The sequence below is a fragment of the Acromyrmex echinatior genome, chromosome 13 (genome assembly GCF_024713525.1).
Source record: "Acromyrmex echinatior isolate Ae372 chromosome 13, ASM2471352v2, whole genome shotgun sequence".
Classification (NCBI taxonomy): Eukaryota; Metazoa; Arthropoda; class Insecta; order Hymenoptera; family Formicidae; genus Acromyrmex; species Acromyrmex echinatior.
Genome location: NC_141864.1, coordinates 11,643,697 through 11,670,327, shown reverse-complemented (window position 1 = coordinate 11,670,327; position 26,631 = coordinate 11,643,697). Strand labels below are relative to the sequence as shown.

Sequence of the window (26,631 nt, the reverse complement as noted above, 5' to 3'; positions counted from 1 at the left end):
CGACGCGAACGAGGTGACAATGACCACCGATTGCAAGAGACAAAAACAAAGACGAAGATAGACCGTTAGAACGAAGTTACATATTAATCTTTAAAGACGTTGAAGACGCTATCGATAAATTTAGCGGTGACGATAGAAAAAACATAAATTAAGAGAATTCGATTTAGCGAAGTTGTGCGGATGGTCAGCGATGCATCAGACGGATATACGCGAGACGGCTATTGGTTGGTCGGCGCGCCTTTTCGTGAACCATGAAGTATGCGAAAAAACATGGAAGGACATCAGGGCCGCGATTAAGATCAAAACTTGTTCCCAAGGTAGGTAATCATGCGAACATGAAGTTACAAAGAAGAAAGAAGAGATCGGACGAGACGCGTCATCAGTATTGTTATAAAAAATGTACGAGAGATTACGTCGCCGATAGGTATGGAAATTTCCGCAGCCATACATATGTCGATGAAGTAAATAAAACAATTTTATATGGCGCTAAAACGATATCTCAATTAAAGGCGAATTTAGATACATAAGAATTAATGAAAGCTAAGATAAGAGCGCAGGTAAGGTTAGGTCAAATGACCCTAGGAAAAAGTAGGCACAGACTAGTAGGACGGATGAAAAAGCGGAGGTTAAGCATTGTTTTAATTGTGGCAGAAAAAATCATCTTAGTGCAGCGTGTCTATCGAAGGAAAAAGATATATTATGCTTTCAATGTAACGAGCATGGACACATAGCGGCAAATTATTCACAGAGTACAAAAGTCGAGAAGAATAAAAGCTGCAATGCGATTCAGAGTAAGGTAGAAGATAATCCGAAGGTAACATATAATAATAAATGTAAGAGATTTTATAAAGTTATTCAAATTAATAACATCGAAGCAACTGCTTTGTTTGATTCAGGTAGCGACTTAAGTCTCATGCGTGCGGGATTTTATGTCAAAATGGGAGTTTTGAAACTGATTAGTTAAATTTCAGATGGTTAAATTTCGAAGCGTTGATATAACCAAAAATGTTACCTTAAGACTGACTCACGTAAAAATATGTATTAATGGCGAATATTTCGAAGTTGATTTCCATGTGATCCTTGATGCGCTTTTGAATGATGAAATGATTATTGGATCCGCTTTTCTGAGCGAAGTAGATATGCAAATAAGAGATATAAAATAATAAATGTTACGAAGATCACGGAAGAAGTTAACGAGTTAATCATTGTTAATAAAATCGATAAAGTTTCTAAAATAGATAAAGTAGATTTATCGTATATAAGTAATCAAGACCACAGAAAATAACTTTAATAAATTGTATCTGATTATAAGCCGCAAAAGACTAAAGATGTAGGAATTGAGTACAAATTGTTGTAAAGGATAAATGTCTACTAATGCTCGCCGATTAGTGCCACAAGAATTAAAGATTGTCGATACGCAGATACAAATGTGATTAGATCAAGGTATCATTTAGTCATTATATTTAAACTACGCTAGCCCTATTGTGCTCGTGAAAAAGAAAAATAACACGACGCGATTGTGTTAACTATCGTAAATTGAATGATAAAATAATGAAAGTACGCTATCCATTGCCTATTATAGAGGATCAAATTGATAGGCTTCAAGGTGTTCGGGTTTTCGACGTTAGATTTAGCAAATGGGTTTATCCACGTTATAGTAGCCGAGGATAATTGCAGCGTTCATAATACGGACACTATAAATTTCTACGCATGCCGTTTGGCTTAAGTATTTCACCGGCATATTTTCAACGTTACATAAATGCCATATTTAATAATTTAGTAAACAAAAGGAATCATTTCGGTTTACATGGACGACCTAATCGTGCCCTCTATTGATTACCAAGAAGGTTTGTCGCGTTTAAAAGCCGTTTTATCGGTAGTCAGCAAGTATGGATTAACGATAAATTGGGAAAAGTATTTTTACAAACAAAAGTTAGCTACTTAGGTTACATCTTAGAAAGTGGTAATGTTATACCTTGCAAAGATAAAACTAAAGCGATAAGAAATTTTCCGATATCGAAGGATGTAAAGACGATACAAAGTTTTTTAGGCTTTACAGGTTATTTTAAGAAATTTATGCCAGGTTATGTGACAATTGCTCGCCCATTAACAGGATTAATAAAAAGAGATGTGCATTTTTCCTTTGGCGATACAGAAAAATAGGGCGTTCGATCAATTAAAGGAAATACCGTGTAACAAACTAGCATTATCTATATATTCACCTATCGCAGATATTGAATTATATACTGACGCGTCCAGCTACGGATTCGGAGCGATAATAAAAGCGATAAAAAAATTTAGAGTTTATCTGATCGGCATTCCATTTAAAATAATGACAGATTGTCAAACGTTTACGTTAACACTTAAGAAAACTGATTGTTGTGTAAAAATTGCGAGATGGGCCCTTCCTTTAAGACTTTACGTACACAATCGAACATCGCTTAGGAAATCTTATGCGCCACGTTGACGTTCTCAGCAGAAATCTCTTTGCCCGCGACAATGCTGATGATCGAATGCCAAGAGACGATTGCAGCTAAAAAGAGAAATCAAGACGATCTAGACAACGACGATGAAACAAAGAAGATTTGGGAACAAACCCAGTTGAGCAAAACAGACGATTATTGCATAAGAAACAACTTGCTATACAAGATAAATAATGAAGTTCTAATTGTTGTACTGGAACCAATGGAATCTAGCATCATTCGGCATGTTCAAGCCATTTTGCTGTTGACAAAACGGAAAAACTGATAAAGAGGGAACTATTGGTTCAAAGGAATACGTCCAAAGATAGAAATATGTGCAAAATTGTATCGACTGTATTTTATCGGAAAAAAATCGGAAAACTGGAAAGATGGATTAGAAAGTGGGATTATATCCCACAGATAAAGAAGGCATTCCCTTTGGAATATACCACATAAATCATCTCGGACTCTTGCCGTCCACAAAGAAGAAGTACAATCACATTTTCGCTGTCATAGATGGCTTCCTCAAATTTATCTGGCTGTATCCTATGAAAACCACTAACACCATCGAAGTGTCTTAGATGAGTTAGTTAAATAAAGTGCTATTTTTGGGAATTCGCGATACATCGTGTCAGATCGAGGTAGTGCTTTTACCTCGCACGACTTTAAAGCATATTGTAAAGACGAAGGAATAGAACATGTGACTATTATTATCGGTTACCTCAAAGAAATGGCCAAATCGAAAGGGTCAACCGTATCTTAATACCTCTACTAGCAAAGTTAGCACATCCAAATCCTTCTGAATAGCAAGTATATAGACAGAACACAGAAGTACCTGAATAGTATACTCAAGAAGCACTAGAATGTCACCGTTATCACTATTCGGCAAATGAAAATGAAAAAAGATCCCACAATTAGAAACATTATCGAAACGGAAGAGGCGTCTTTCTAAGCGCGAACAATCTCGAGAGAGCTTGCAAGACAATCCATCATTAAAGTTCAAGAAGAAAATAAGCGAACGTATAATAAGAAGAGAAAAGCTTCACCACAATATAACGAAGGTGATTTAGTTGCCATTAAGCGCACACAAAATGATCCGGGATTAAAACTAGCTGCTAAATATCTAGTCTCATACAAGAAAACAATTCATAATGAATGATATATCGTCGAGAAAATGAAGCAGAAGGGCCTCGCATAACATTTACGGCCATCGACATGAAACCCTGGGAAGAAGTTACACCCAAAAATCATACATCTGAAGGCAGATGTAAGTAGGATGGCCGAGTGTAGGATACGATGCGATTTGGCGCGCTTTTCAGATTGTGCGTGTGCGAGCGGTGAGTTTCGTAGAGGGGCGACATGTAGGTAGATAGAGGACGAAGTGAGAACAGACAGACGTGTGCGCAAAGAGCAAGCGTTGTATTTTTCTCCATGTCTTTTATTCTCTTATGTTCTTTTATATTAATATACACACATTCACTATCCCTTGTGTTTTATCATTTTTCTACATAATGTATTATAATAAATTATAAAATTATAATCTAATTATTTGGTAAATTTTGCAGCGAATTGTTATAAAAATGCTCATATATATATTTTATCACAAATTTTTGTTGCATTAAACGAATGTGTTGCTACCGGTTTTATTTAGCCCCTTTTTATCTACTTGCTATGACATAGCTTTTAAGCAAATACTTTAAGCGTAAAACGCGTTTTTAAATATAATAAATTTAAAAGTGAACCTTTTATTTGTGCTGAACTTCAAATATCTTATCCCAAATTTACATTTCGAAAGCAATATTTCAAAATTTTAATGATTTAAAACGTTCAAATTCATTTTTTGGAAAATATATAATTATATGGTTGTTGCAGCAAATAACGACACAATGATTTCAGATGCAATAGTAAAATCAGTAATAGCTCACGTAATAGACAATAATACACAGCAATGATAGCTACAAAAAAACGGTGTGTTAAAATTTTTTTTACAGTTTGCGTTACAGATGGCATACAGTACGTGAATGTTATCCAACGGTGACGTTGATGCCGAAAACTGCGCGAAACAATATTTATTCACCAAACAAGTTAAATAACAGCATCTGCGAAATTGCGCATTCACGTAATCAATAATGTTCGGCGTTAAACCGTAGTTTTTCGAAATGATGACGAAATTTAGAACGTAAGAAATGCGACTCCAATCATTTACAAAATTTCGAGTTATGAGAAAGAATAAAAACTGTTAGATGATAAAATTGTACTGTAAAAAACATTTTGTATCTGTTAAAATTATTAAAATTTTTTTCTTAAATTTTTAACATACTCAAGTGTTAATTTAATGTGATTATGCTTTTTAGGCTTTCACGAGTATTTTCAAAGATATCAAAATATTTGCGGTTATCGTCGTGTTTTCATCTATTATTGCTAATGTCATTAGCAATGGCATTAGTAATCGATAAAAACATGGCAATAATCCGCAAATCTTCTGATTTCTTGAATATTTTGTTTTAAATTGATATTTAACATTTCCTATGATTACTAAATATTGTAACATAATCTATAACTAAGTGAAGAATAAATAACATAAAAATAATGTAAAAAATTCTATAATGTAAATTCTAAGATAAATGAATAAAAATATATACATATTTTAATTTACATACATATTATAAATGTTAATTTGACTGAAAAGTGCTTTCATAATTTGTTTCTAAAGTATCAAAGTGATAATTGTTTATATTAAATTTATATAATATTCGATTATACATTCTAACATATTTAAATATTTCGTGTTAAAGTAACACAAATTTTCCGATTGTGTACTGGAATAAAATTTCACACTAATTATATATTAACTATCGGTCATGTACGATAATCAGAATAATCAAATTTCCTTTAAAAGTTGCATATTAATTTAATTTCTCAATAAAACTTTATAATACCACTTTTAACAATTCATGAACATTTGAGTACGTTAAATTTACCATGTTCAGACACTGTTTTTTTTAGCATTTTGAAAACTACGAGTTATGTACGAAGCATTAGCGAACAAAAAGTTGCATAAATTAATCTATTATTTATATATTACATTGTGTACCACAATGTCAATTAGAATGATTTCTTCATCATTGTGATTTACGTCTTACGTAACTCAATGCATGTCATTTTTTTAATAACTATAAAATTCATAACTATAAAAAAAAACTCGGTCGTCGCAATATATCATTCGATGTATCATTGCAGCGTTTGGCTATCGCTTTGTTCTAGCATCGGTTCCACCATTTTATTAGCGAATAAAACTACACGAATTTTCTCTCGATGCACTTGAAAGCTGTAAGTTTGATCAACAAAACCGCTAGCGCGCCAAAAGCTCGTTCGCTATCCGCGTCGCGACGAAGATCCCTTTCTCTCGCGATCAAACGCACACGCAAATGCACGGCTCGCTAGCCTCGCTGCCACCGCGGAGACTGCAAGCTCGCATCTCAGGCGTTGCCGTGCTTGCTGGCCGTATTCCCCGGCGAGCTTACGGCGAAGCTTTCGAAATTGTACCGTGAGTATGCGGCTTCGGTCCGACAAGAGCCGATCGACCGGCCATGGCGCGAACGCCAGTCGCTAGGTCGTTGTCCTGTGACGCCACGAGAAGAGCTTTACTTTGTAGCCCGTACCGAGCTTGCAGCCATCGCTACTGCTGATTTCATAGAGTGGGAGGAGAGGAGAAGCAGATGGGAGCGGTGGGTGTCATGACGTCACATGTGGTAGACGCTACCGGTGGTCCAAATGCACGTGGAAGGGGTGAGCTCGTGTGCCGTTCCGTGATGTCATTGACTAAACGACGTCGTGTGTGTATGAGAGAGAAAGAGAGAGAGAGAGAGGACACATGAAAAGGGATACAACGGAAGGAGAGGGCAGGTGTTTTAGAAACGAGAGGAGGGGTTGGAATACGAGCACGGGGCTATTCTTGGACACCTCAAAACACTATCCTCGCGGCCACGTTGCGTAACTACGTGGGAGAGCTTTTCTGAAGGAGGCGTTCGCGAAATGGCCATCGCAAAAGAGGAGAGGCGAATGAAAGAGAACGAGCGGAGAGAGATTAATATTCCTGTAAACTATGCTGCGTAAAAATGTAATGATGAAATTCAATTCAAATTTTATTTAAATGAATTCAAATTTCTCTGTTCCTTTTTACAGTATTAATTTTGTTGTAATTATACATATTAAAAAATTTGTATAAAGTTACATAAACAATATGTGTAGAAATTACACAATTTATAGGGGAAATGTATAAAACTGTGTATTTTTACAAAAATTATTATTTTTACCTCTAATTCTATAAATATATCTTTATAGTAGAGAAATATTACAATGAATATATGTAATAATTATATATTTTATTGTTTCTATATAATGTGATATTAATATAATAATAATATCACATAATATATTGATAATATATATATTACACATATTATATTTGCATTTTTATATATCGATAACATAACATGAGAAAAATTGTACGTAATTCTTTAGTAAATTATTACGTAAATATTTTTAATCTAAACTTGACTTTAATTGTAAATTTATTTTTTGAGAATCGTTTCATTACCAGATTATGATTTTACTTTACGTGTGTGTAAACATTCTTAATGTAGGTCCCAAAATTATCCACTCAATTCTTGTATTCTCAGAAGGATATTACTTTGTCTTGAACGTACAAATGCATTCAGAAAGTTAATCGACTCTTATGTTTAATAAAATTTTGAATATAAATGCAGTGTGCAGATTGACTGGTGAGCGATATCTTGAAAATATTCAACAAGATACGCTGATGAGTTTATCAAAGATCTTATTAATAATTCGGTTGATATAAAGAGTGTAATCGAATATCAGTTAAATGTAACATTATGATGTAATAAGTGCAATTATATTATACAAAAATAGAAATTTTTACAAATTACTACTTCGATTAGAAAATTTAAAAAAATCATATATTTTTGAAGAACTACAATACAATTTTTTACATTGGCTGATTACATTGACTAATGTAAAAAAATTATGTACCAAAATGTGATACTAATTCTATATTTGAAGAAACTGATATAACAAAAACAAATGATATTCTTATCTTTAAACTATCATTCTTTAAAATTTGTAATAAGAAAATTACAAATCTAAATATTAAAACTATATCTACGGCAAAGATATCTGTTGATGAAAATACGTATTATATAAAATTATTAATATAAGGTTTTCAAAGTCTTTTTCATAATGATATATTTGGCCAGTTGTATTGATTTCATACTTATTTTTGATAATTAATTCTTGAATAAATATGAAGTCTTTTTTTATATACTTTTGGCGTATCTCTTTTATCTTTGCGAGATATTTTTTATAAAATTCATTATAATTGTAATTTATGTCTTTTTTTTTACAATGCAGGCTGAATTATAGGAACAATAAATCTTTAGTTAATTTAAAATCAATTCTTTCTGAAGAAAACTTTCGAAATATACAAATAGTTTTTGTATTGTAAACGAGTAAGATCTACGCAAAGATGATATTTATTATGAAACATGATATGTAAGATAAGATTGATAAATATGATTTTAAAAAATCATAAACCGATTCTAAAATTGATATTGTCTGTTTGTAAGTTCTCTTGTTAATCAATTTGTCGAGAATGTCTCTTCATCCCTGACAAACTCGCTCCATTAAACGCGAAAGAGTTAACGTTAATTAACAAGCGTTATCATATCTGTGACAGGATAATTGATATACGCTCACATACACACTCTCTCTCTCTCTCTCTCTCTCTTTCTCTCTCTCTCTCTCTCTCTCTCTCATCTATCTGTAATTTTTACAGCCCAAGTCCATTAATCGTCCTTTCAATTTAGATTATAATTTTTCCCCTGAGTTTTGCAGCGTTATTATGTGATATGTAAAAGCATGTCAGCCAACAACTATCAATTATATTTTCGCCATAGATTTGTTACAATGGCAATTTATCTGCTTGCGTATTATGACGTTTTATATTATTTTTCCTCAAATTTAACAATAGTTATTAGAGGTGGCTCAATAACATAAAATATAAATGGGAAGGAGCACACAGCATTACATGCAAGAAATTTTTTGCCAAAGTCATATATTTCAAATTAAAAATGTAAACGTTTCGGCCAAGTCTTGGCCATCATCAGAACAACGAATGGGAGTTAAATACTAGAACGCTAGTAATTAAACTTTTGTGACAGTTAGTGTATAAAACTTATTAATATTTTAATTTATTACAGCCTTTAAATTACTTTCCTTTCAAAATTGCACACAGACTTCTTTTCCAAAATCTTATATTTTATGACTGTCAACTGAAATATTTAAAAGCTATATTGTTGAAAGTTTCGCGTAATTAGTGAATGGCAGCTCTATCTAATGCATATCGCAATCATAGTTTGAAACTTAACAGTCCAATGATTAATTTTCCATGTTAGTAAGTATACCAACGTAGATAGAGCCTCGTACAAGGCCACGCGTTAGACAGCTCGCGTTGCGTTAATTCTCACGAAGACACGCGCTTTCTATGTTTCATAAATCGATTCTCATCGGCAAACCAAATGGTCGATGCAAGAAGCAACAAAATCAAAGAATCAAAGACTGAAAGAAGAATCTTAGCCCTAGATATACACATTCCAGAAATTCCAGAAATCTCAGTGCAATTTGCTAAATCGAGATTTTTTCGTGTTTCTAAAAAATTTTTCTTTTTCTTTGAACCTATATATCTCGAAGCTACTTAATTCTATTGACTTTTACACATTATAGACTTGTTTCTTAATCAATTCTCCATCGATTGAAGAAAAAAATTAATTGAAACATGTCTATTTTTACGGAAGTTATGGTAACAAATATGGATGATGTCCCAGGGACTTTAGTGTATATATCAAGGATAAAAAAAGGATGTATAGCTAGTGTATAGTTAAGAAGAAAAAGTAATGAGAAAACGAATGCAAATCGTTTTATTTACGATGTAATATGGAAAATAATGTAATGAGAATATCGAACATAATGTACATTGAAAGAAATAGGAGGGGAGAGAGAGAGAGAGAGAAATATGATTTCTAACTTTGATCGTAATTTGTACTTGATTTCCGTACCAAAGAGGACTGACATCCAGAGTCGTGAAACGTTCAGTTAACTTTGTTGGGAAGTATTTCAATTGTTTGCGAATTATATCTTATCGCCTTAAAGGGTATATTTCAAGCGTATGATGCATCATTTGTCTTTGTTGTTTAATAAATAATAAAGAAGGATAAAATGATACATCATGCGCTTCATGCGTATTTTGGAATGCACTCATAGCTATATATATATATTGGAGGTTCATATAAATATTTTACTTGTATTTGATTGATTTTATTCTTGGAACTATAAAACTATTTTTATTTTTATTTACAGCTTTGAGTTATCCGTGATTGGAAAATTGCCTACATTGACGCATCAGCCTACTTTATTGGTTCCTAAGAGACTATCGTGTGCTTTTCTTTGTCTTGCAAAGTGGCCATCAACATGATGCGCGGCGCTCCGAGAAGAGCATGAGTTTGTTATTTCAACAAAGGGTAGAATCACTGTGGCGCCCGCACGTAACTATCCATGAATCTTCTGTGCTAACATTCGCGGTATTTTGCTACGGAAAGTAGCCGTAGGCTTTCTTAGTAGCCCCTCGTGCTTTTCGCTTCATTGATACTCTTACCTAGCGAGGTTTAATTAAATCTCTTAATTAATGTGTCTCGCAACGGAGCAAAGTACCCGTCTATCTATCTTATACACGAAAGAAGAGCGGAAAAGTAGATGAACTTTTTGTTTTGTTACAGCATCAGCACGATGCTGAAGAGCGCAAAAGAAAATGAAAACAGAATGAGAATGTATTCACGCTGTTGTAGCAGCTGTTAACTCGAATAACAGCAGCGATTACGTGCCTCGTTAGCTCATTGTTACAGCACGGATTACGTGCATACCTAATCGTATTATCCATATAATATGATAGCTGCATTTACTATCTATCGCATGTATTTTTTTTTACAACAAAAAATTATTGGTGTCATTTTCATTTGTCGACTAAAGTATATTTATTATTTTTTTTATAAAAGAAAACGTTACTTGCGCGAAATCCGGAAAGTTAAACTAACTATTAAATCTACATGAAGCCACCCAAGTGGGAGGTTCTGCACTATGACTATGATAAATTATACAGTGGTGACTATTGATTTCACCGCGGCTAAGGTCAGACGCTACGGCAAAATCGAGTACCAGAAGTAACCATTGGTCAGCGAACAAATTCAATCTTTTTGTTCCAAAGCGGAACTCTTGTTATATTTTATTTTCCAAAAAATCTTGACATTACGCTGAAGGAATAAATCTCCAGATAAATACATTGATTAGATGTGTAATCAAAGAATTATTATAAAATTTACTCTGCTAATACGTCCAAAACTATAATATAATACATCATATCGTTTGATTCAATATAATTACAAAGCTATAAAAAATAAAAAATTTTAACAAAAAAAAAGATATTACATTAATAGACAAAGTCATCAAATATTAGAGAAAAAGTTTTAAAAAAAAATATTAGTAAGAAAATAAATTTTGGGGTAAAGACCTGAAAAGTAGAGTTAAAAAAATCTAGTGTTTTGAGAAACGCGCATAAAGATGTATATCGAATATGAAATAAAAAATATATCTTATCGAAATTCGACAACTTGCGTTTAATTCAATCTTATCTCGATTCCCGTATAAATCTTTAATATCTATTTTTTAGAAGAAGAATTCAGGACGGAAGACCGTCGGATGAAAGATGCCTACTAAATTTGCGACTTTCTTGCTAGCAACCAATAAATCTTTACGTGCGACAACGCGTTATATTGATTTATTTCCGCCAGCAATAACCGTAAAGTAGCGTAACACTTCGTGCAGATGTTTATCTCGGCTTACGACGGAAGACGGCAAGACGCAATGTTATTCGGTGGACAAGAAAAATGTTTCCTGCGTTTTTAAAAGTTTTCTTAAAATGATAACAAATTGAGAATATTAGTAGTTTCGTTTCACAGAAACGATTTCGTTTCACTATGAAACTAAGTTTTAGTTTGAAATTACGCCTTGCTTTTCGTCCATCTTTTTCTACATATGTACGTGTAGACACTTGCAAGGACACTTGCAAGGACTACTTTGAACTTATCGTAGTATGCATTACATTTATCTAAACCGTAGACTGACAAAAGTTGATAATGTCCCAAGTACATGCGTAACTATGTATCTTATGTTACATAATAGTTGTATATATATATATATATATATATATATATATGTGTGTGTGTGTGTACACGTATGTATTATATTTATTTGTATTTAAATACATATATATGTATACGTATGTACATAAACAGGATATCTGGATTTTCCATACTTTGACAGTATGTTTTACGAGCTGAAATAAGAAAAAAATGTTATGTAAACATAGTTTTTAAATGCTTTATTAAAAGTTATAACGAAAATATGAAATGCGTAAAAAACAATTTTATCCAAGTTTATTTCAAATTGTTACCGTTCATGTCAATACAAGTTTGAAATCGATGTAATTTTGAATTTAGCATTTTTTTACAAGGACAGAGAAAATTTTTTTTATTGGAAGATGTTCTTTCTATTCTAGCAAAAAAAGTTATAAATTCAAAATTATCGATATCGAACTTGTATTGACATAGATGAATGACAATTTGAAATGCAAACTTGGACAGAATGATTTTTTACACATTTTATATTTTTGATATAACTTTTTAATAAAGCATTTAAAGATTTATGTTTATATATATATAATATATTTTTGAAATAATAATACGAATAAAATAAGGTGAATGAAAGTATGTTTTTTTCTTATTTCAATTCATAAAACATATAGTCAAAATTTGTACGGAAAATCAGAGAACATGTATATAGGTCCTGTGTATAGATCATTACGTTAATAATAATTTGTTTATCCTTTATCACAATATAGCAAAACTTTATGTAGGTATATATGATATACACTATCGCTCAAAAGTTTGGAGCATCTACAAATTTTAGAAAGAAAGTTTAATAAACTTTATTTACTGACGTTGTAAATATATAAAAATATATGAAAGTAATATATAAAATAGTGTAGGTTAAAAAAAAATGAAAATTGATATTTTTAATAAAATAATAGTATCTGTAAAAAATCATGTTTTTAAAAACCATAGAATATCCTAAGCTTTCTCTCTAAATCTAAATCAGTGGATAATCACTGTTATCCTAAAGCCCAGTTTATACAGTGCGAGCTACTTACTAGTAAATCAGTAGTTGATTTGTGAACTGGATAGTCAGCTACTCAACCTTAAATAGTACCAGCCTTTATTATTATAAAATGCTACTAGCTACGAGCTACTAGCTTGCTAATAAGCCAATAGTATTGGTACTCCAAACTGCATGGTTAATATAGTCTCAGCTAGAGTAGTTTCTACTACGTACTGATTGGACAGTTACTGGCCATACTGATTTGTGCATTCACAGCCAATAGCCTATTTACATAGTGAGCAGCAAAACAAAAATATTTGAATTAACCTTGCTGGTTAATGTCCAACACATATTGTAAATAACTCGGCCAATCTGTTCACATGAAGCTAGTAGCTAATCTACTACTGACACTATCAATTCGCACCATGTAAACCGGGCCTTAGTATGCCACTAATAATCAATGAATGAAACGTGAAACCTAATCTAACTGATTTTGTTTTAGTGCTTATATTAAAAAATCTGTAATTATTGGCAAAAATCAACAAATAATACTCACCGTCCTTTCTGTAGTAAAGAATCTCGAAGTGCTTTTCGACGCCAGCAGCAAGGGCGTCTCGTAGGGCTGCAACCGCATGCGGTGATGTCATTGGTCCATGGAGGAAGTCGCAGACTGCTGGTCGCTGCATCACCTCGGCCCTTGAGAAGCCCGTCAGCCGACAGAATCCGTCCGAGCAATAGATAATGTGGCATAGTCCTTGCTGCGCATTCGCTACTAAAAAGCTTCGATCTGCAACAGATGCCAGATATACCTTGAAACGACTAATTTCTTTGCGAAATATATACGCTTTATCATTCTCGAAGTAATGAGGAGCTCTTCGATTTAACCTCAAAATTTGAGTGCAAATTTTGAGAGCGAAATTAAAAATGAAATATTTTGTTTCTAATAAGGTAATTCGAGGGAAGATGTCATAAAGAGGAAGACGCTTTGTTTATAATTTTTTCATAAAACGTGCGTTTGGCCATACTGACGCAAAAGCGTGTGATAAATAGTTGCGCAGTTATCGGCAGAGATGAACATGTTCATGACAAAGTCGATTGGTAAAGATTATACGAAATAGGTAGGTCATGAAACATGCTCTTTGTAATATTTGGTATGCTAATAGCTAAGGTCTGTATTTCGATGCTTAAAACCGAGCAAATGATATACGGTCGGCGTGATAATCGGCGTTCCTTGGAAGTCATGTGGATATAGATTATAATTTGTAATATTCTTATATGCGTAAAAGTTGCAATTGAATATTCCTCTTAAATTTGGGAATAAGATGATAGTAAACGAAACATAATTTTTCGTGCTTAAAACTCATTAAAACGATTTTATGAATTAAAATTTTGCATGTTTTATATAATTCGAAATATTTTAAGTTGTTACATCCTAATAAAATCCTCTTATTCTTTATAGATATTCTTCATAGATATACGATTTATATTTTACTTTTTATCTTATCGCTAGGTTAATATTTCCCTATTTTATCTTTATTTCGAAACCGAAAATCCTTTTCTCTTTTATAAGAGGGTATATTCAGTTTCTTTATTTAAACATTCAACCTAACAGATAGATTACGTTATATACTTTTATGCGTCATATAAATTATCTACAGATTATTCTAAAGAATGTCTAAGAATATCACACGATCTTTCTCTAAGAAGCCCTTCTATAAAATAACAAATATAAAAGCATACATTAACATTAATAATATTAAGTATATTATAGCGTTTAACGATTAAGTAATTAGCAGTAAAATAGAAATCTTCCTGAATGCGAGAACGAATATCTTTTTTTTCCCTTTTTCTTTTTCTAATAAAGTTAAATTAATTTTAAATATATGAATGTAGTGAATTCGCCTCGCATAAAGGATATTAAAGAAAACCGAATTTTTATTACTACAAATTGTTAAAACTCAACTATTACTTATTAAGAATAAACTTGTAGAGTGGGGAGTAGAGCTTACGCGGAGTCTTGCTGCTTTATCTCAAGGCAAGAAAGCATGAGTATAGGTTCTACCAAATTATGAGGAGTGTCGATTGGTTCTGAAAGGATACTCCCACACTCATTTTCAGAATATAAAAGGAGCTGTCAAAGACAGAAACAGTCCCTTTTTTCCCTTTTTTTCTGTCAATTCATCAGTCACCCAGCCAATCAGTCAGTCGGTTATTCAGACAGTCAGTCAGTTAGTTACTTAGTTACAGTTACAGCTGCAGTTATAATTATACAATCAAGGTGAGAGCTATCCTCGCGCTCCATCAGAACCTCACTTTTCTTTTTCATTGTTTTACTTATAGCATTTACTTATTTCAATAAACGAAAATATTAAATCGACGGAATCTCTAAATCTCTAATCGGTTACATACAAGTACATATACATATATGAATCTTCCCAGTGAACCGCATCCTTAACCGCACAATTTAATCTCCGATCCCCGAGTAAAGTGTTTAAATACATTGACTCAAAAACGGAGAAAATCTCAATAACATTAGACGTAACATAAGTTAATGAAATACTGTTTAAACAAATCAAAGTATGTCCAACTTACTTTCTAAATTACACTCTTTCATATTTCAACAATTTATCATATCTTATGTGTTCTTATAACTTAAATCCTTGATTTATGAACTATAAATAAGTAAAACATATAAATTTATATTGCATCACATTATTTAATTGTTTGTGTCACCTTTTCCCATAGGAGGTAGCATCTTACCCGTATATATGTATAGGGCGAAGATGCCACTTTTGCAGGGTATGACATATCAATTTTTTTTAATAATACATCAAAAGTATAATTTATTGATTTGTATAAGTAAAGGAAGATTGTTAGAATATAAATAATATTTTTTCGTTTGTTAATTCAATAACATTAAGAAGTTATTCAAGAATAAAGGCTTAAATGTGGCGTCTTCATCCCCCCCCCTCTCCCCCCAATGACCTTAATAGCGATGGTCACGCGGTAGCTTCGTTAAGTCTACTGAGACTTCAATAGCTCATTAAGATAGGTAGCGATAATATATTTCCGGGGTATCTAAATTTAACATTCGCTGTAAGCCTATACAAGATGGACGCTTCTCTTATTAACAATAATCCGGGAGCGCCCTGGCATTTATATTTATCGCTCGTGCTCGCTACAAATTAACGCAAATGACCTATTCTGTCTGTACATACGTAGCTGCTAGTGGTGTGAGAAACTGTTATGAGAAACGAATAGTTTTGCTGTTAAAAATTTTGCTAGATACCAATAAAAATATAAAAATCTAAAAATATAAATTTGTTAGATCATCTAAATAATTGTTTACAATTATTAAGTACAGGGCAGGCGAAGTAAATTTTTTCTATGTATGGAGTTTTGGTTGGAGGAAGGAGGCTAAGGGGAGGGGTGACATTAATTATTTTAGACTGTCTTTTGACACATACACACACATCTATCTGAGGCCTTATTCTCACATAAACGAAAAATATATCTAATATAAATTGAATGTAAACTTCTGATGAGATATGCATGGAATTTTATAACTTAGAAATTTGTATATATGAAGTCCTGACCAATCCTACTGAAGTTCTGGTTAAATATTAAGGAAACAATGATAAATCAATCCCTTGAGTTAAAAATAGCATTTTATCAAGGTTGGATAATGCTAACAATAAGTTCAAAGTTAAAAGTTAAGTTAAAAAGTTAAAAAGTTAATTAATTTTAACTTCATTTAGTTACAATTTAGATTCTTAATTTTTTAACTTTATAAGTTATATTTTATCGGTAACTAAATATTAACTTTTAGTTTGATGTTTTAAAAGTTAACATCACGGTAATTGATGTTATGGATCCTATACTCGGATTACATTCTTATACATTCGTGTCGGAAATGTATTTTTTTAATTTTAAATAATTTCAAATATTTCGTTTATATTTAAACAAAGAATAAAGAGATTTGAAAGCGATCCTTCATCGTAATCTAAAATTGTGATTTTCTTGAAAAATACGCAGAAGTGCAATTTACTGATTTACAGGTATTACTTTTTAGTTTTTTAATTTAGTTAAAAAAAGTTAACTTGAAATTATGAAATAAAACAAATTTAACTTCTAACTTTTCAATCACTTTTTTTCCATTCATTTAACTTTTAGTCCAATTGTCACTATGGATTAACTTTGATCTTAATTGTAAGTTAAATTTTCAAAGCTGTTTACTTTAATTTAACCTAAGTTAAAAAAAAATGTTAACTTATCCAACTCTGAATTTTATTATTTAACTTTCAAGTGTATCAAAATGTAAAGCAATCTATCTATTTCTATTTGAATTTCGTTTCAAAATATACAACATTTGCACTTATAATATTATTAGTAAATAATAAACCAAAATTTGATCAAATTTATTACATTTCTTGAGTTAAATTCTTCCATTGTTTAAATTAACGACATATTGAACAGTAGCGACTTATAGAAATAATTAAAAATTATTCGAATTGAGGATAAAGGCGCTCAAGAGTACGCACTTTCTTTTTATGCTGCATAACATGTACAAAAATTCGATTTTGAACAGTAAAATGCTGCTTAAGCTATTTTTTACAGTTTGAACTAAAAGTATAAATTTGATATAAACACTCATTTTTGCAGGAAGTTCATTTTACTAAGAAAATAAAAATGCATATTCTTATTTCTTGACAAGTGTCTTCTCAAAAGTACGTATTATTAAAAAAGTGTGATGTGTGTGTCGCTTATTGTAAAAACAATATTGATTGACGTAAAAAAACATTTATTTTTAATGGAATATAAATCTTTATATATACTTGAAGTATTTTTTTATGTGCAGAATATTTTTTACGTAAGTAAATTTTCGACCATGGTTGATCTCAATCGATATGGGCTTAAAGCCAGTAGCTTTGGCACTAGATTCAATTTTCACCGGATTTAGAATTCAAGTACAAATCGTTACAAAATATGTAAGTTGTATCGTCGTTATCATCGGCATTGTTTCCATAGGCTGAATCAAATTTTCAAGTGCGTACTTTTATAGACAATCACATTATTTTTTACTAATATAACTGTATAAAACCTATTACATTGCAAATATTATGTAAATATATCACTAAATACGAAGCAGACATGCACACCATATAAATGATACAGACTCACAAAGCAATAATTTAACGTAAAAAACTGATAAATTTATTCGTGACAAATATAATTTAGTATATCTCCTTTATCGCTGTAACGATCACAATTGTCTTTCATACGTATTGGCTAACCAAAAAGGCACATTTTGTGTGAGTTAGGTATAGCTGCTGCGATTTAATAATTACATAAAGCTTAATACGTACTCTTAAACATCCGTAACAATCCATACTCTTAGACGGACTTATTCTATGATTTGACATCATGACATTCTACAGTGTAGAATATAAGCAGTGTTGTAAAAAGTGTTGACATTCTAATCAATCTCAGTTTAAGCGTCCTATTTAATTATTTTGATGGTCCGACAAAAATATTTTTAGCTATCTAGCTAAATTTTTAGATATTTTAGTTCTTTGTGTGTTTTTAGAAAATATCGCTTCTCTCCTTTGAAATCCGTTCTATCAAACATAAATAAGATTTATCCTGCAAAAAATTTATGCGTTATTTCTCGCCGCTAGTAACACGCAAACATAATATAAATTCAGTGGCTGATAAATTCTGGTCATACTTGTCAAAAATTTCACGATCGACGGAGATCAATCGTTATGGCAACGGATATGATTGACGAAATCGCCAGATCCGCTCAAAGAGCGTCCGCGCGACGACCTTCGTCCTAAATCCGGCGACAGTCCGAAAGTGCACACCATAAAATATTCTCGTACCGCGGCCATTAAGGCCGTCTATCACGCAACTACGAGTTGTCGGCTTCGTTGCAAGACTGCACGGATCGCCGTTATCTGTTACGTTCTTCATCGAAAAAGAATTATTCGACGCTGAATGCTAAACCGAGAGTGACTAAAGACCGATGCATCTTTTAACTCTCCCTCGAAGAGCGGAATAATCGATTTTATTTCCCGTTGACAAACCGAAATGCAGCGTCTTAACTGGCGACGCGACGTTGCAACCGCAATGCCGACGCCGACGTCGACATTCGCAGTCATTCGGAGAATTTATATCGAATGCATGTGACTCATTTATGCAGTTATGCGAAGCTTTGCAAATGACATTCTATGTAGAAACGCTTTTGAGGCATTCGCTAGCTTTCTGTTACCCAACTATGCAAGAAATCGCGCAGATTACGGACAGATAAAGTTAGGAATAAAAGAAGATTGTGATCTTAAAATATAAGTATTCTATTTCCTTTTTGCATATTAAAAAGATGTATTATGCTACTTGAAAATGTGTGTCACAACTAAAAGAATTAAATTTTTCAGAAAAAGTGAAAAACCATTTTTCAACTTAAAAAATTATAAATATGTATAATCATACATAAACATGCATAAATATTCATAAACATGTATAATTATATATGAAATATGTCCATACATGTTCATACATTTCATTGTTCTTTCTTTTGTAAAATTACTTTTTAGTGTAATAGAAGTAATAATAATAATATGAAAACAAAAAATAATTAAAAGATAATTTTCGCATTGTTTGTTTTAGAAAAAAAGTTTGGAAAAATGTAAAAAAATTGCTCATACATAATTATGCATAATTTTATATAGTAATTTTTTTACATTTCTTCAAACTTGATTTTTTTCTAAAACAAAAAATTATCTTTTTAATTATTTTTCATGTTTTCACATTATTCAGTATTATTATTTCTATTACACTCTAAAAAGTAATTTTACAAAACAAAAAAGGATATGAACACTATGAACATATTTCACTATGGACATATTTCACATAAAATTATACATGTTTATGAATATTTATGCGTGTGTATGAATGTTTATGCATGTTTATACATATTCATGCATGAAAAATTTTTTACCAGATAAAACCTAAAATATCCTTTTTTTTAGTCATAACGATTTTAATATTTTATAAAATTATAACAAATCCAGAATAATTCATCAAAAGTGAAATAATTCGAGATATCAATAATTAATATTTACCTCTATCAGCTAAAATGATTAAATTTAAAATAAAATTTCTTCATCAAAGATACGATCACCAAAACCGTTTTGCCTCTAAATGTTCTCTATAGAAAACTCTCCTTTTTTATTTACAAAAACAACATAACTTAAAATGTCATTCTTGTAGAAGGTATTATGATCTTTTTTAAACATTAAGGGCTGGTTATTCCATCTTCGGATAAATTATGTGAAAATTATTTACTTAATAGGTCTAGACAAACAAAAGAGTAAAAGAATGAAGAACATGAGAAAGTAAAAAAAGTAAGACAGAAATTTATCGAAAGATGGAACAACCAGATTACAAACAACGAAAGTGTTATTTGGTAGATGAACTGTGAAGTTAAGTTAGTTTACTTTTGATAATTGATAAAGTAATTTTTATATCTTACTTCATGATAATAATTAGAAAATCACATTTTTAGTTATGTTATATTATTCCCTCTAAAAGATAAGAGAATAATATATTTTTCAGGATTATTAACTTGTCAATTTAATTTGTGATATTACCTCTATTTTAGCTTTAGTTTAAGACTGTGTTTTAAGATTGGCAAATACATAATCGCACGCAGTTTGTTTGAATTGGAAATTATAAAACTAAGTTGTAAAAAATATTATTATATGCACCAAGATTCGCTTTGACCAAATATGACCTTCTTTACTTATTTGTTATATATATTTTTTTCTTATTTTAATCTTTCTTCTACAGCTAGCTAACGATGAATAGAAATTCTTATAAAAGATCTTAATTGAAAGGGGGAGGGAGAGAGAGAGAGAGAGAGAGAGAGAGAGAGAGAGAGAGAGAGAGAGAGAGATAAGGGAATAGAAAGATTAATTAAAACGAGCCGACTACGAATGGTAACATCCTAGACAGGCGCTTTCAGGGCGGTGGAACTACCGCGAGAAATAATGACTCACAAGCCCGATGCAAATTCTTTCAGTGAACTCTATTTTTAAACAGGACAAATATATTTTTGTTTCGAGCGAAAATTTCTTGCGATACTCCGCAGAATCACTGCAGTATTGCCAATATTACAAACGCATCTCTCCCGAGAACTAATTTACGGGCATCGTTTCGCGGATTGACGCAACCGCGTTTACGGATATTCCAAAATATCTCGGCAAACTTAGGGCGCGATATCGAGATATTAATACACGCGACCATTTTCAAGTGCATCTCAAATCCTGGGCGTTACGGCGCACCAGAATCCGGCAGAAATGTCAGTCGCGCCGAGCGCCGAACTGCTTTGCATGCCTCAGGCACCGCCACGTCGACCGGTGTGCCCTCGTATTCCACCGCGTTACGTACCTGAGCATTCTGCGAAGGACAATTGGGCTTAATGAAGTTGAAATTGAAAATGCAATGGCACGCGCACATGGTGTGCGCAGCATAAGATTAATCAACATCGCTTATGTCTCGAACAATCGTCACTTAACTCGTTGCGTGACTTACTTCGCCTCGTGTGTTGTGCTTACGGATTGTTATCGAATTAGCTAAAAAATCGAACTTCATATTGTTATGCAATTATTTTTTTTTTTTCAACAACGTCAAGGCATATGGAGAAATATACAGCATGTTAATGTCTAGCAATTAATTACCACGAAAACAATTAAATTTTTAATCTCAATCAGCTACTGTCACGGCATTAGAACATATTATAGCATATTATAACATTTTTCATTACCCAGAAGGGCAGGGTACACCGCGAGAGGAAATAATATTTAATAAAATACGTTCATAATAATGAGATAACTCTAGAGAGGAGAGAATCGCATGTGTAACATAGAATTAAAACCATATATATGAGTCTTTCATTTATTTTTTATCTCACAATTTTCCACCACGTGGAAAGGCGAACTTAATAGAATATCTTGGCGTATTATATAATAATTAAGTAGAAATATGATACTCTTTCAAATGACTGACGCGATTCATCGATTGCAAGACTGCAGTTTTCGCTAGGTCACTTGCGATTAAAAATACCTCGACAGATTAATTATTATGCTCTCATATTCCTCTTTCACAAACGTATTTCGTCCACCTCTTCTTCGAGAGAAATGATCACGATATACAATAAAGTTAATTAATATTACGAAGCGCGTTTGGTATACGATCATTTTGAATATTGCGTGACTAGACTCTCTTTGTTAACCGAGATGCTTGAGATACGACACTGTATTACGTTACATCAAAATGCTAGTCAATATGTAGTTTTGATTTCATGCTACTCAAGAAATTTCTCGAATCGCATGTTATTACCTCTTAACTATAAAGTCTGTTTAGGCAAAATGATTTTCTTAATATCATTATGAAATCACTTATGTATTGTGTTACACACTTAGAGAAAAAGATAGTGGTGACAATTATGAAAGTTTAATAGATAAAATTCTATGTTGCGATTTTTTCTCTCTAGTATTATTTCATTATTAAGAAATAAATCCTTCCGGATGATGGAAAATGTTATTGTGATATGTTTGTGTAGTTCAATAAACTATTTTATAATTATTGCAATATTGCATCTATAAAATAGTTTATATTCAACTACACACATTAATTCTACATACTAAACTTGTATAATTGTCATTACCTTTATAGTTGCTACTATTATACATTTCTCTTATAAATAAATCTATCGAAGTAGTGTTGTTTTCCGATTTCTTTCAAATTTGGTATAAATGGTAGAACTGTAAAAAATATTTTACCCATGCTTTTCTATTTTGACCTATAAACAGTTTTAAGGGTAGTTACTACCCTTTCAATTTTTACTATCTTAACTATTAAACTGATAATAAATATTTAACAGTTGAATACAAGATATGCAGGGAATTTTTGGATTATGAAAATTCTTGATTACGAATATAAAATCAGATTTGCAAAATTATTTGTTTAGATAAAAAGATATTTTAACGAATTGATAAGAGGCTGAAAATTGAAGGATAATAATTGCTCTTAAAATCATTTATAGTAAGATATTTTTATAATTCTATATTTACGTGAAAGTTGAAAAAAAAAACGGAAAGTTATTTGGATAGGTTTATTTGTTAGTGTCCTAAATTTTACGTAAACATGTCCGCACCGACACGGTATAATATATCTTTAATTTTATACAAACAAGTTTATAACGGTATAATACTATTTCTTATTTCCTCGATCAGTTTCAAACGAGGGCGCCAGGTGCGGTTGAATGGTCCTGCTAAGTGATTTAGATCAAGAATTTACAACTACCGAGAGAAACATTGCTCAGAAACACTTCAAGCAGCATGAGTAGCGTTTTAATCTTGATTAAATACTGTGTTTCTATGTGCTTCATCCGCAACCTATGGAGAAGCATTGTTTGCTATTATGTAAGCGAGATTGATTATTCGTATTTTTTTACCTACCTAATGTGATGAAACTGCAGAGGCGATAAGTAGATCTTATCAATTTTATCAAAGAAATATTTGAATTTTTAAGTTCAAGATATTATCTTGTTGTACTATTGGTTTTCATTTTTCGTGATCTTGTGATGGAAACGAATAAAAATAATTTCTGTCGTATAATCTCTATCGTTATTACGATATTTTCTTTTTCAGTTCTTTATATAATTTATATTCGTGAATTATGTTAGCAAAAAAATATTAGAAAACGATATACATGATTAAGCTTAACAAGACACTTATTTAAAAAAAAATGTAGATACAACAATCCATTTTATTTAATTTATGATCTCTCATTATCGTTTGCATTATCATTTGCATATGTATATTTCAACACGTATTGAGCATACAGTTACTTTATGCATGGATGTAATTAAAATTGCACTTTGCGGGAATAAATTATGTTCTCGCTATTATAAATATAATCAAAACGTCGCATTAATTTTGATAATGCGAACTGTATTCGAACATTTTAGTGTATTCTTTTAGACAATTTTTCCAAGCAACTGCAATTTTATCCTCGACTGAAATATCAGTATCTTTATTTCGATATTCTTTACCGGGAGTGTTTCGCCCATAAAGGGATTGCGAAGAAAATCCACGGTGTAAAGTGAAACTTTCACGGTAACCTCGTGAATGTTTTTGAAAATCGCTTTAAATTATATTAAATGAATCAATTTCGAAGGGAAATTCGAGATCGAAAAGCAACGATATACGTGAAAGTAGTAATCTACTAAACGGAGACCACCTAGGACATCTTTTTACGTGATGCATCGTGGCAAGTTTATCGGCCGTACACTAGAAATAGAATTCGCCGACTTCGCATCGACGACAGGGCTGTTATGGCCCTTTGCCAAGGATGTCATTTAGTTGTAAGAGCTGCTTCATAGACTGCACTCCTTCGATTGATTGTTCGTGTTCTCGTCTCTTTGAACCGCTATCTTAATCGTGAACGACTTGCCGTCTCGAGCAATACTTCAAATTTTTAATTACGGCCGGTTTTTTGATTAATTAAAAAAAATCGATTTATATACACATATATATATATATATATATATATATATATATATTGCAATAATCTTTGATGTATTAGCGATTAACGACTAAAGATTTTATTAACAAGTAAAAGTTACTATACATAATAAAATAATATTATTTTTTACGCAAACACAAGCTCGAATTCCATCAATAATATTAACAATGTTTTTCTTTAAATTTTTTAAATTGGTCAGAAAAACATTGTTAATAAAATTGATGGAATAAAACTAAGATTACGAAAATAAATATTTCTAAAGTCGTAAAATCGAATAAAATCGACTAATAAATAATCTTCAATCGTTTGGCATTTATTTTTTTACACGACGCTATCATTAAATATATATATATATATATATACTCATTATTGCGTTTGTGTCAAATTGTTCTGTTCAACGGAGGACATCGACGAAGAATGCAGCTCGTATTCGGTGCCAAGAACGCATTTGCGTTATATACTCGCGACACAGAAGAAAATAGAAGTTCTACGAAAGAAGGACAACTTTAAGATCTGCGAGATGTAACTCAGCCATCGGAATATTTTGGGCGTCTACGTCATTAGAAAACATAAAGTTATCATGGAAGTTAACGAAGGGAGTATCAATGTTGAGCGCGTTTCTGTCCAACAAAATTGTAACGTTTCGTTATAAACGGTGGTTCGTTAATTGCGTATTTTAATGCAAAAATTGGTGCTTTGTCGTCAATATTTCATCGATGATGTATGCATAAAATTGATTCAAGATTCGTCAAACGCGCGATTTTGTTTTATGTGGAAACCGTTTATTTTAATCCCTTGGATTATATCTTGACCATAAATCAAGATATAACGATAATTCGATATTAAACTGTCGATTTCTGTCCAAGGAAAACAAGTTTGATAAAAACGCTGCTGTGTCTCCTGCGAAAAACGATCACTTTTATTAGTGACCATTGATGCTCAATAAAGTCTGGACTCATATGAAGGTCGGACAAGTCGAAGGAAATCGTGGCGAGAAATAATAAACCTGATCGTCTGGTCTTGAATATCACACATAAATTCGAAGTCGCAAACAAATTGAGAAGAGTGCAATAATTAAGATTTGTCAAGACAATTCGATGACATTGAGACCGCTCGTGGAGACAAATCGCAGCGTTTCTGCGATAAAAGCAGCAGTGTATGCAAGATGATTTATGAATTAAATCGGAAATCTTTGCGCGTATTTCCGGATGTACGAATGAAATATGGATCATGTTCCCAAAATTCCTTGTAAACATAAATTTTATATATTCGGTCATATTTCGTTCACATAAGTACATATAAAGTTATATTGATATCAACGACGAATAATAATTTTTTAAATTATAATGTTAGAATATATGACATCTCAAATGAGGATTTTTCAAGATAAAGTGTAATCTAATAATAATAACAATTAATTATAACTGCGGGAAAGTGAGAGTAAATAACTGCACGGTAATCAGTGTGTCATTAAAGATATAAAGTATATTTAAAATTTACTATTTATTATGCAACGCAAATAAATAATCGATTGTATTTTTCATTTAATCATATCGCGTAGTTATTTACCTCTCAATTGTCCATAACTATACTTATAATGCAATTCTACAAATCATTGCTCAATAGATTTTACAGTTGTAGTAATAATTTTATTTTATATAAAAAAATTATTTTAGTTTACATTAAAAGTTTTAATTTATAATTTTTGACATTTGCGAAGGAAACTAAAATGCAACATATAAAAATTAGATTTCTAATGGATTTTTCAAAGACTGGAATAACATTATATGAGCTGAATATCTAAATATAATAATTTATTTAATTATGATGAATAATTAAGATGATTATCTTAATGATTTTCATGATATATCTTTAATTCATGATAATTTTTCAAGATAAAGTACGTGTTATCCTTATAAGACACAATAATAAAAAATATTCTAATTGAGAGAAATGCATTTTTGACATTTGCAAAGAAAACTGAAATGCAATTATCGCTCCACTGCTGAACGCTGCAGGCATATTCGTCCTGTGCTAACGCAATCTTCAAAGCTGTTGGACCCGCTGGCAAAAGGAAACATACCGAAATTAATGATCTCTTCCAAGCCTTTCGTACGATCGAGTAAAATAAACAGCTGATCCATCTGGTGGCAGCAAGACGGTGCAAAAGAAATAAAAATGATAAAACATCAGCACATGTCTAACGATCTATTTCGCGCCGTCTGCAAGATATATTTTTGTTCAATTCCTTGCATGTGACATTTGAGGACACGACAAAAATCCACGGACAAAA

General features: G+C 31.7%; 1 protein-coding gene and 1 long non-coding RNA gene across 12 annotated transcripts in view; one reads left to right on the top strand and one right to left on the bottom strand.

The window, feature by feature from the left end:
- sei (potassium voltage-gated channel seizure) overlaps positions 1–26,631 on the bottom strand; it is a 208,591-nt gene that overhangs the window by 163,204 nt on the left and 18,756 nt on the right. For all 11 annotated transcript variants that reach the window (XM_087412327.1, XM_087412326.1, XM_087412318.1 and 8 more), the window contains one exon: positions 13,306–13,536. In XM_087412327.1, coding sequence (XP_087268453.1) covers positions 13,306–13,536 — 231 coding nt within the window. The remainder of the gene's footprint in view (positions 1–13,305; positions 13,537–26,631) is intronic.
- Positions 5,803–10,910, top strand: LOC147907653 (uncharacterized). The gene is made up of 2 exons (XR_015547092.1): positions 5,803–6,251; positions 9,900–10,910. It is a non-coding gene; the product is annotated as an uncharacterized LOC147907653 (long non-coding RNA).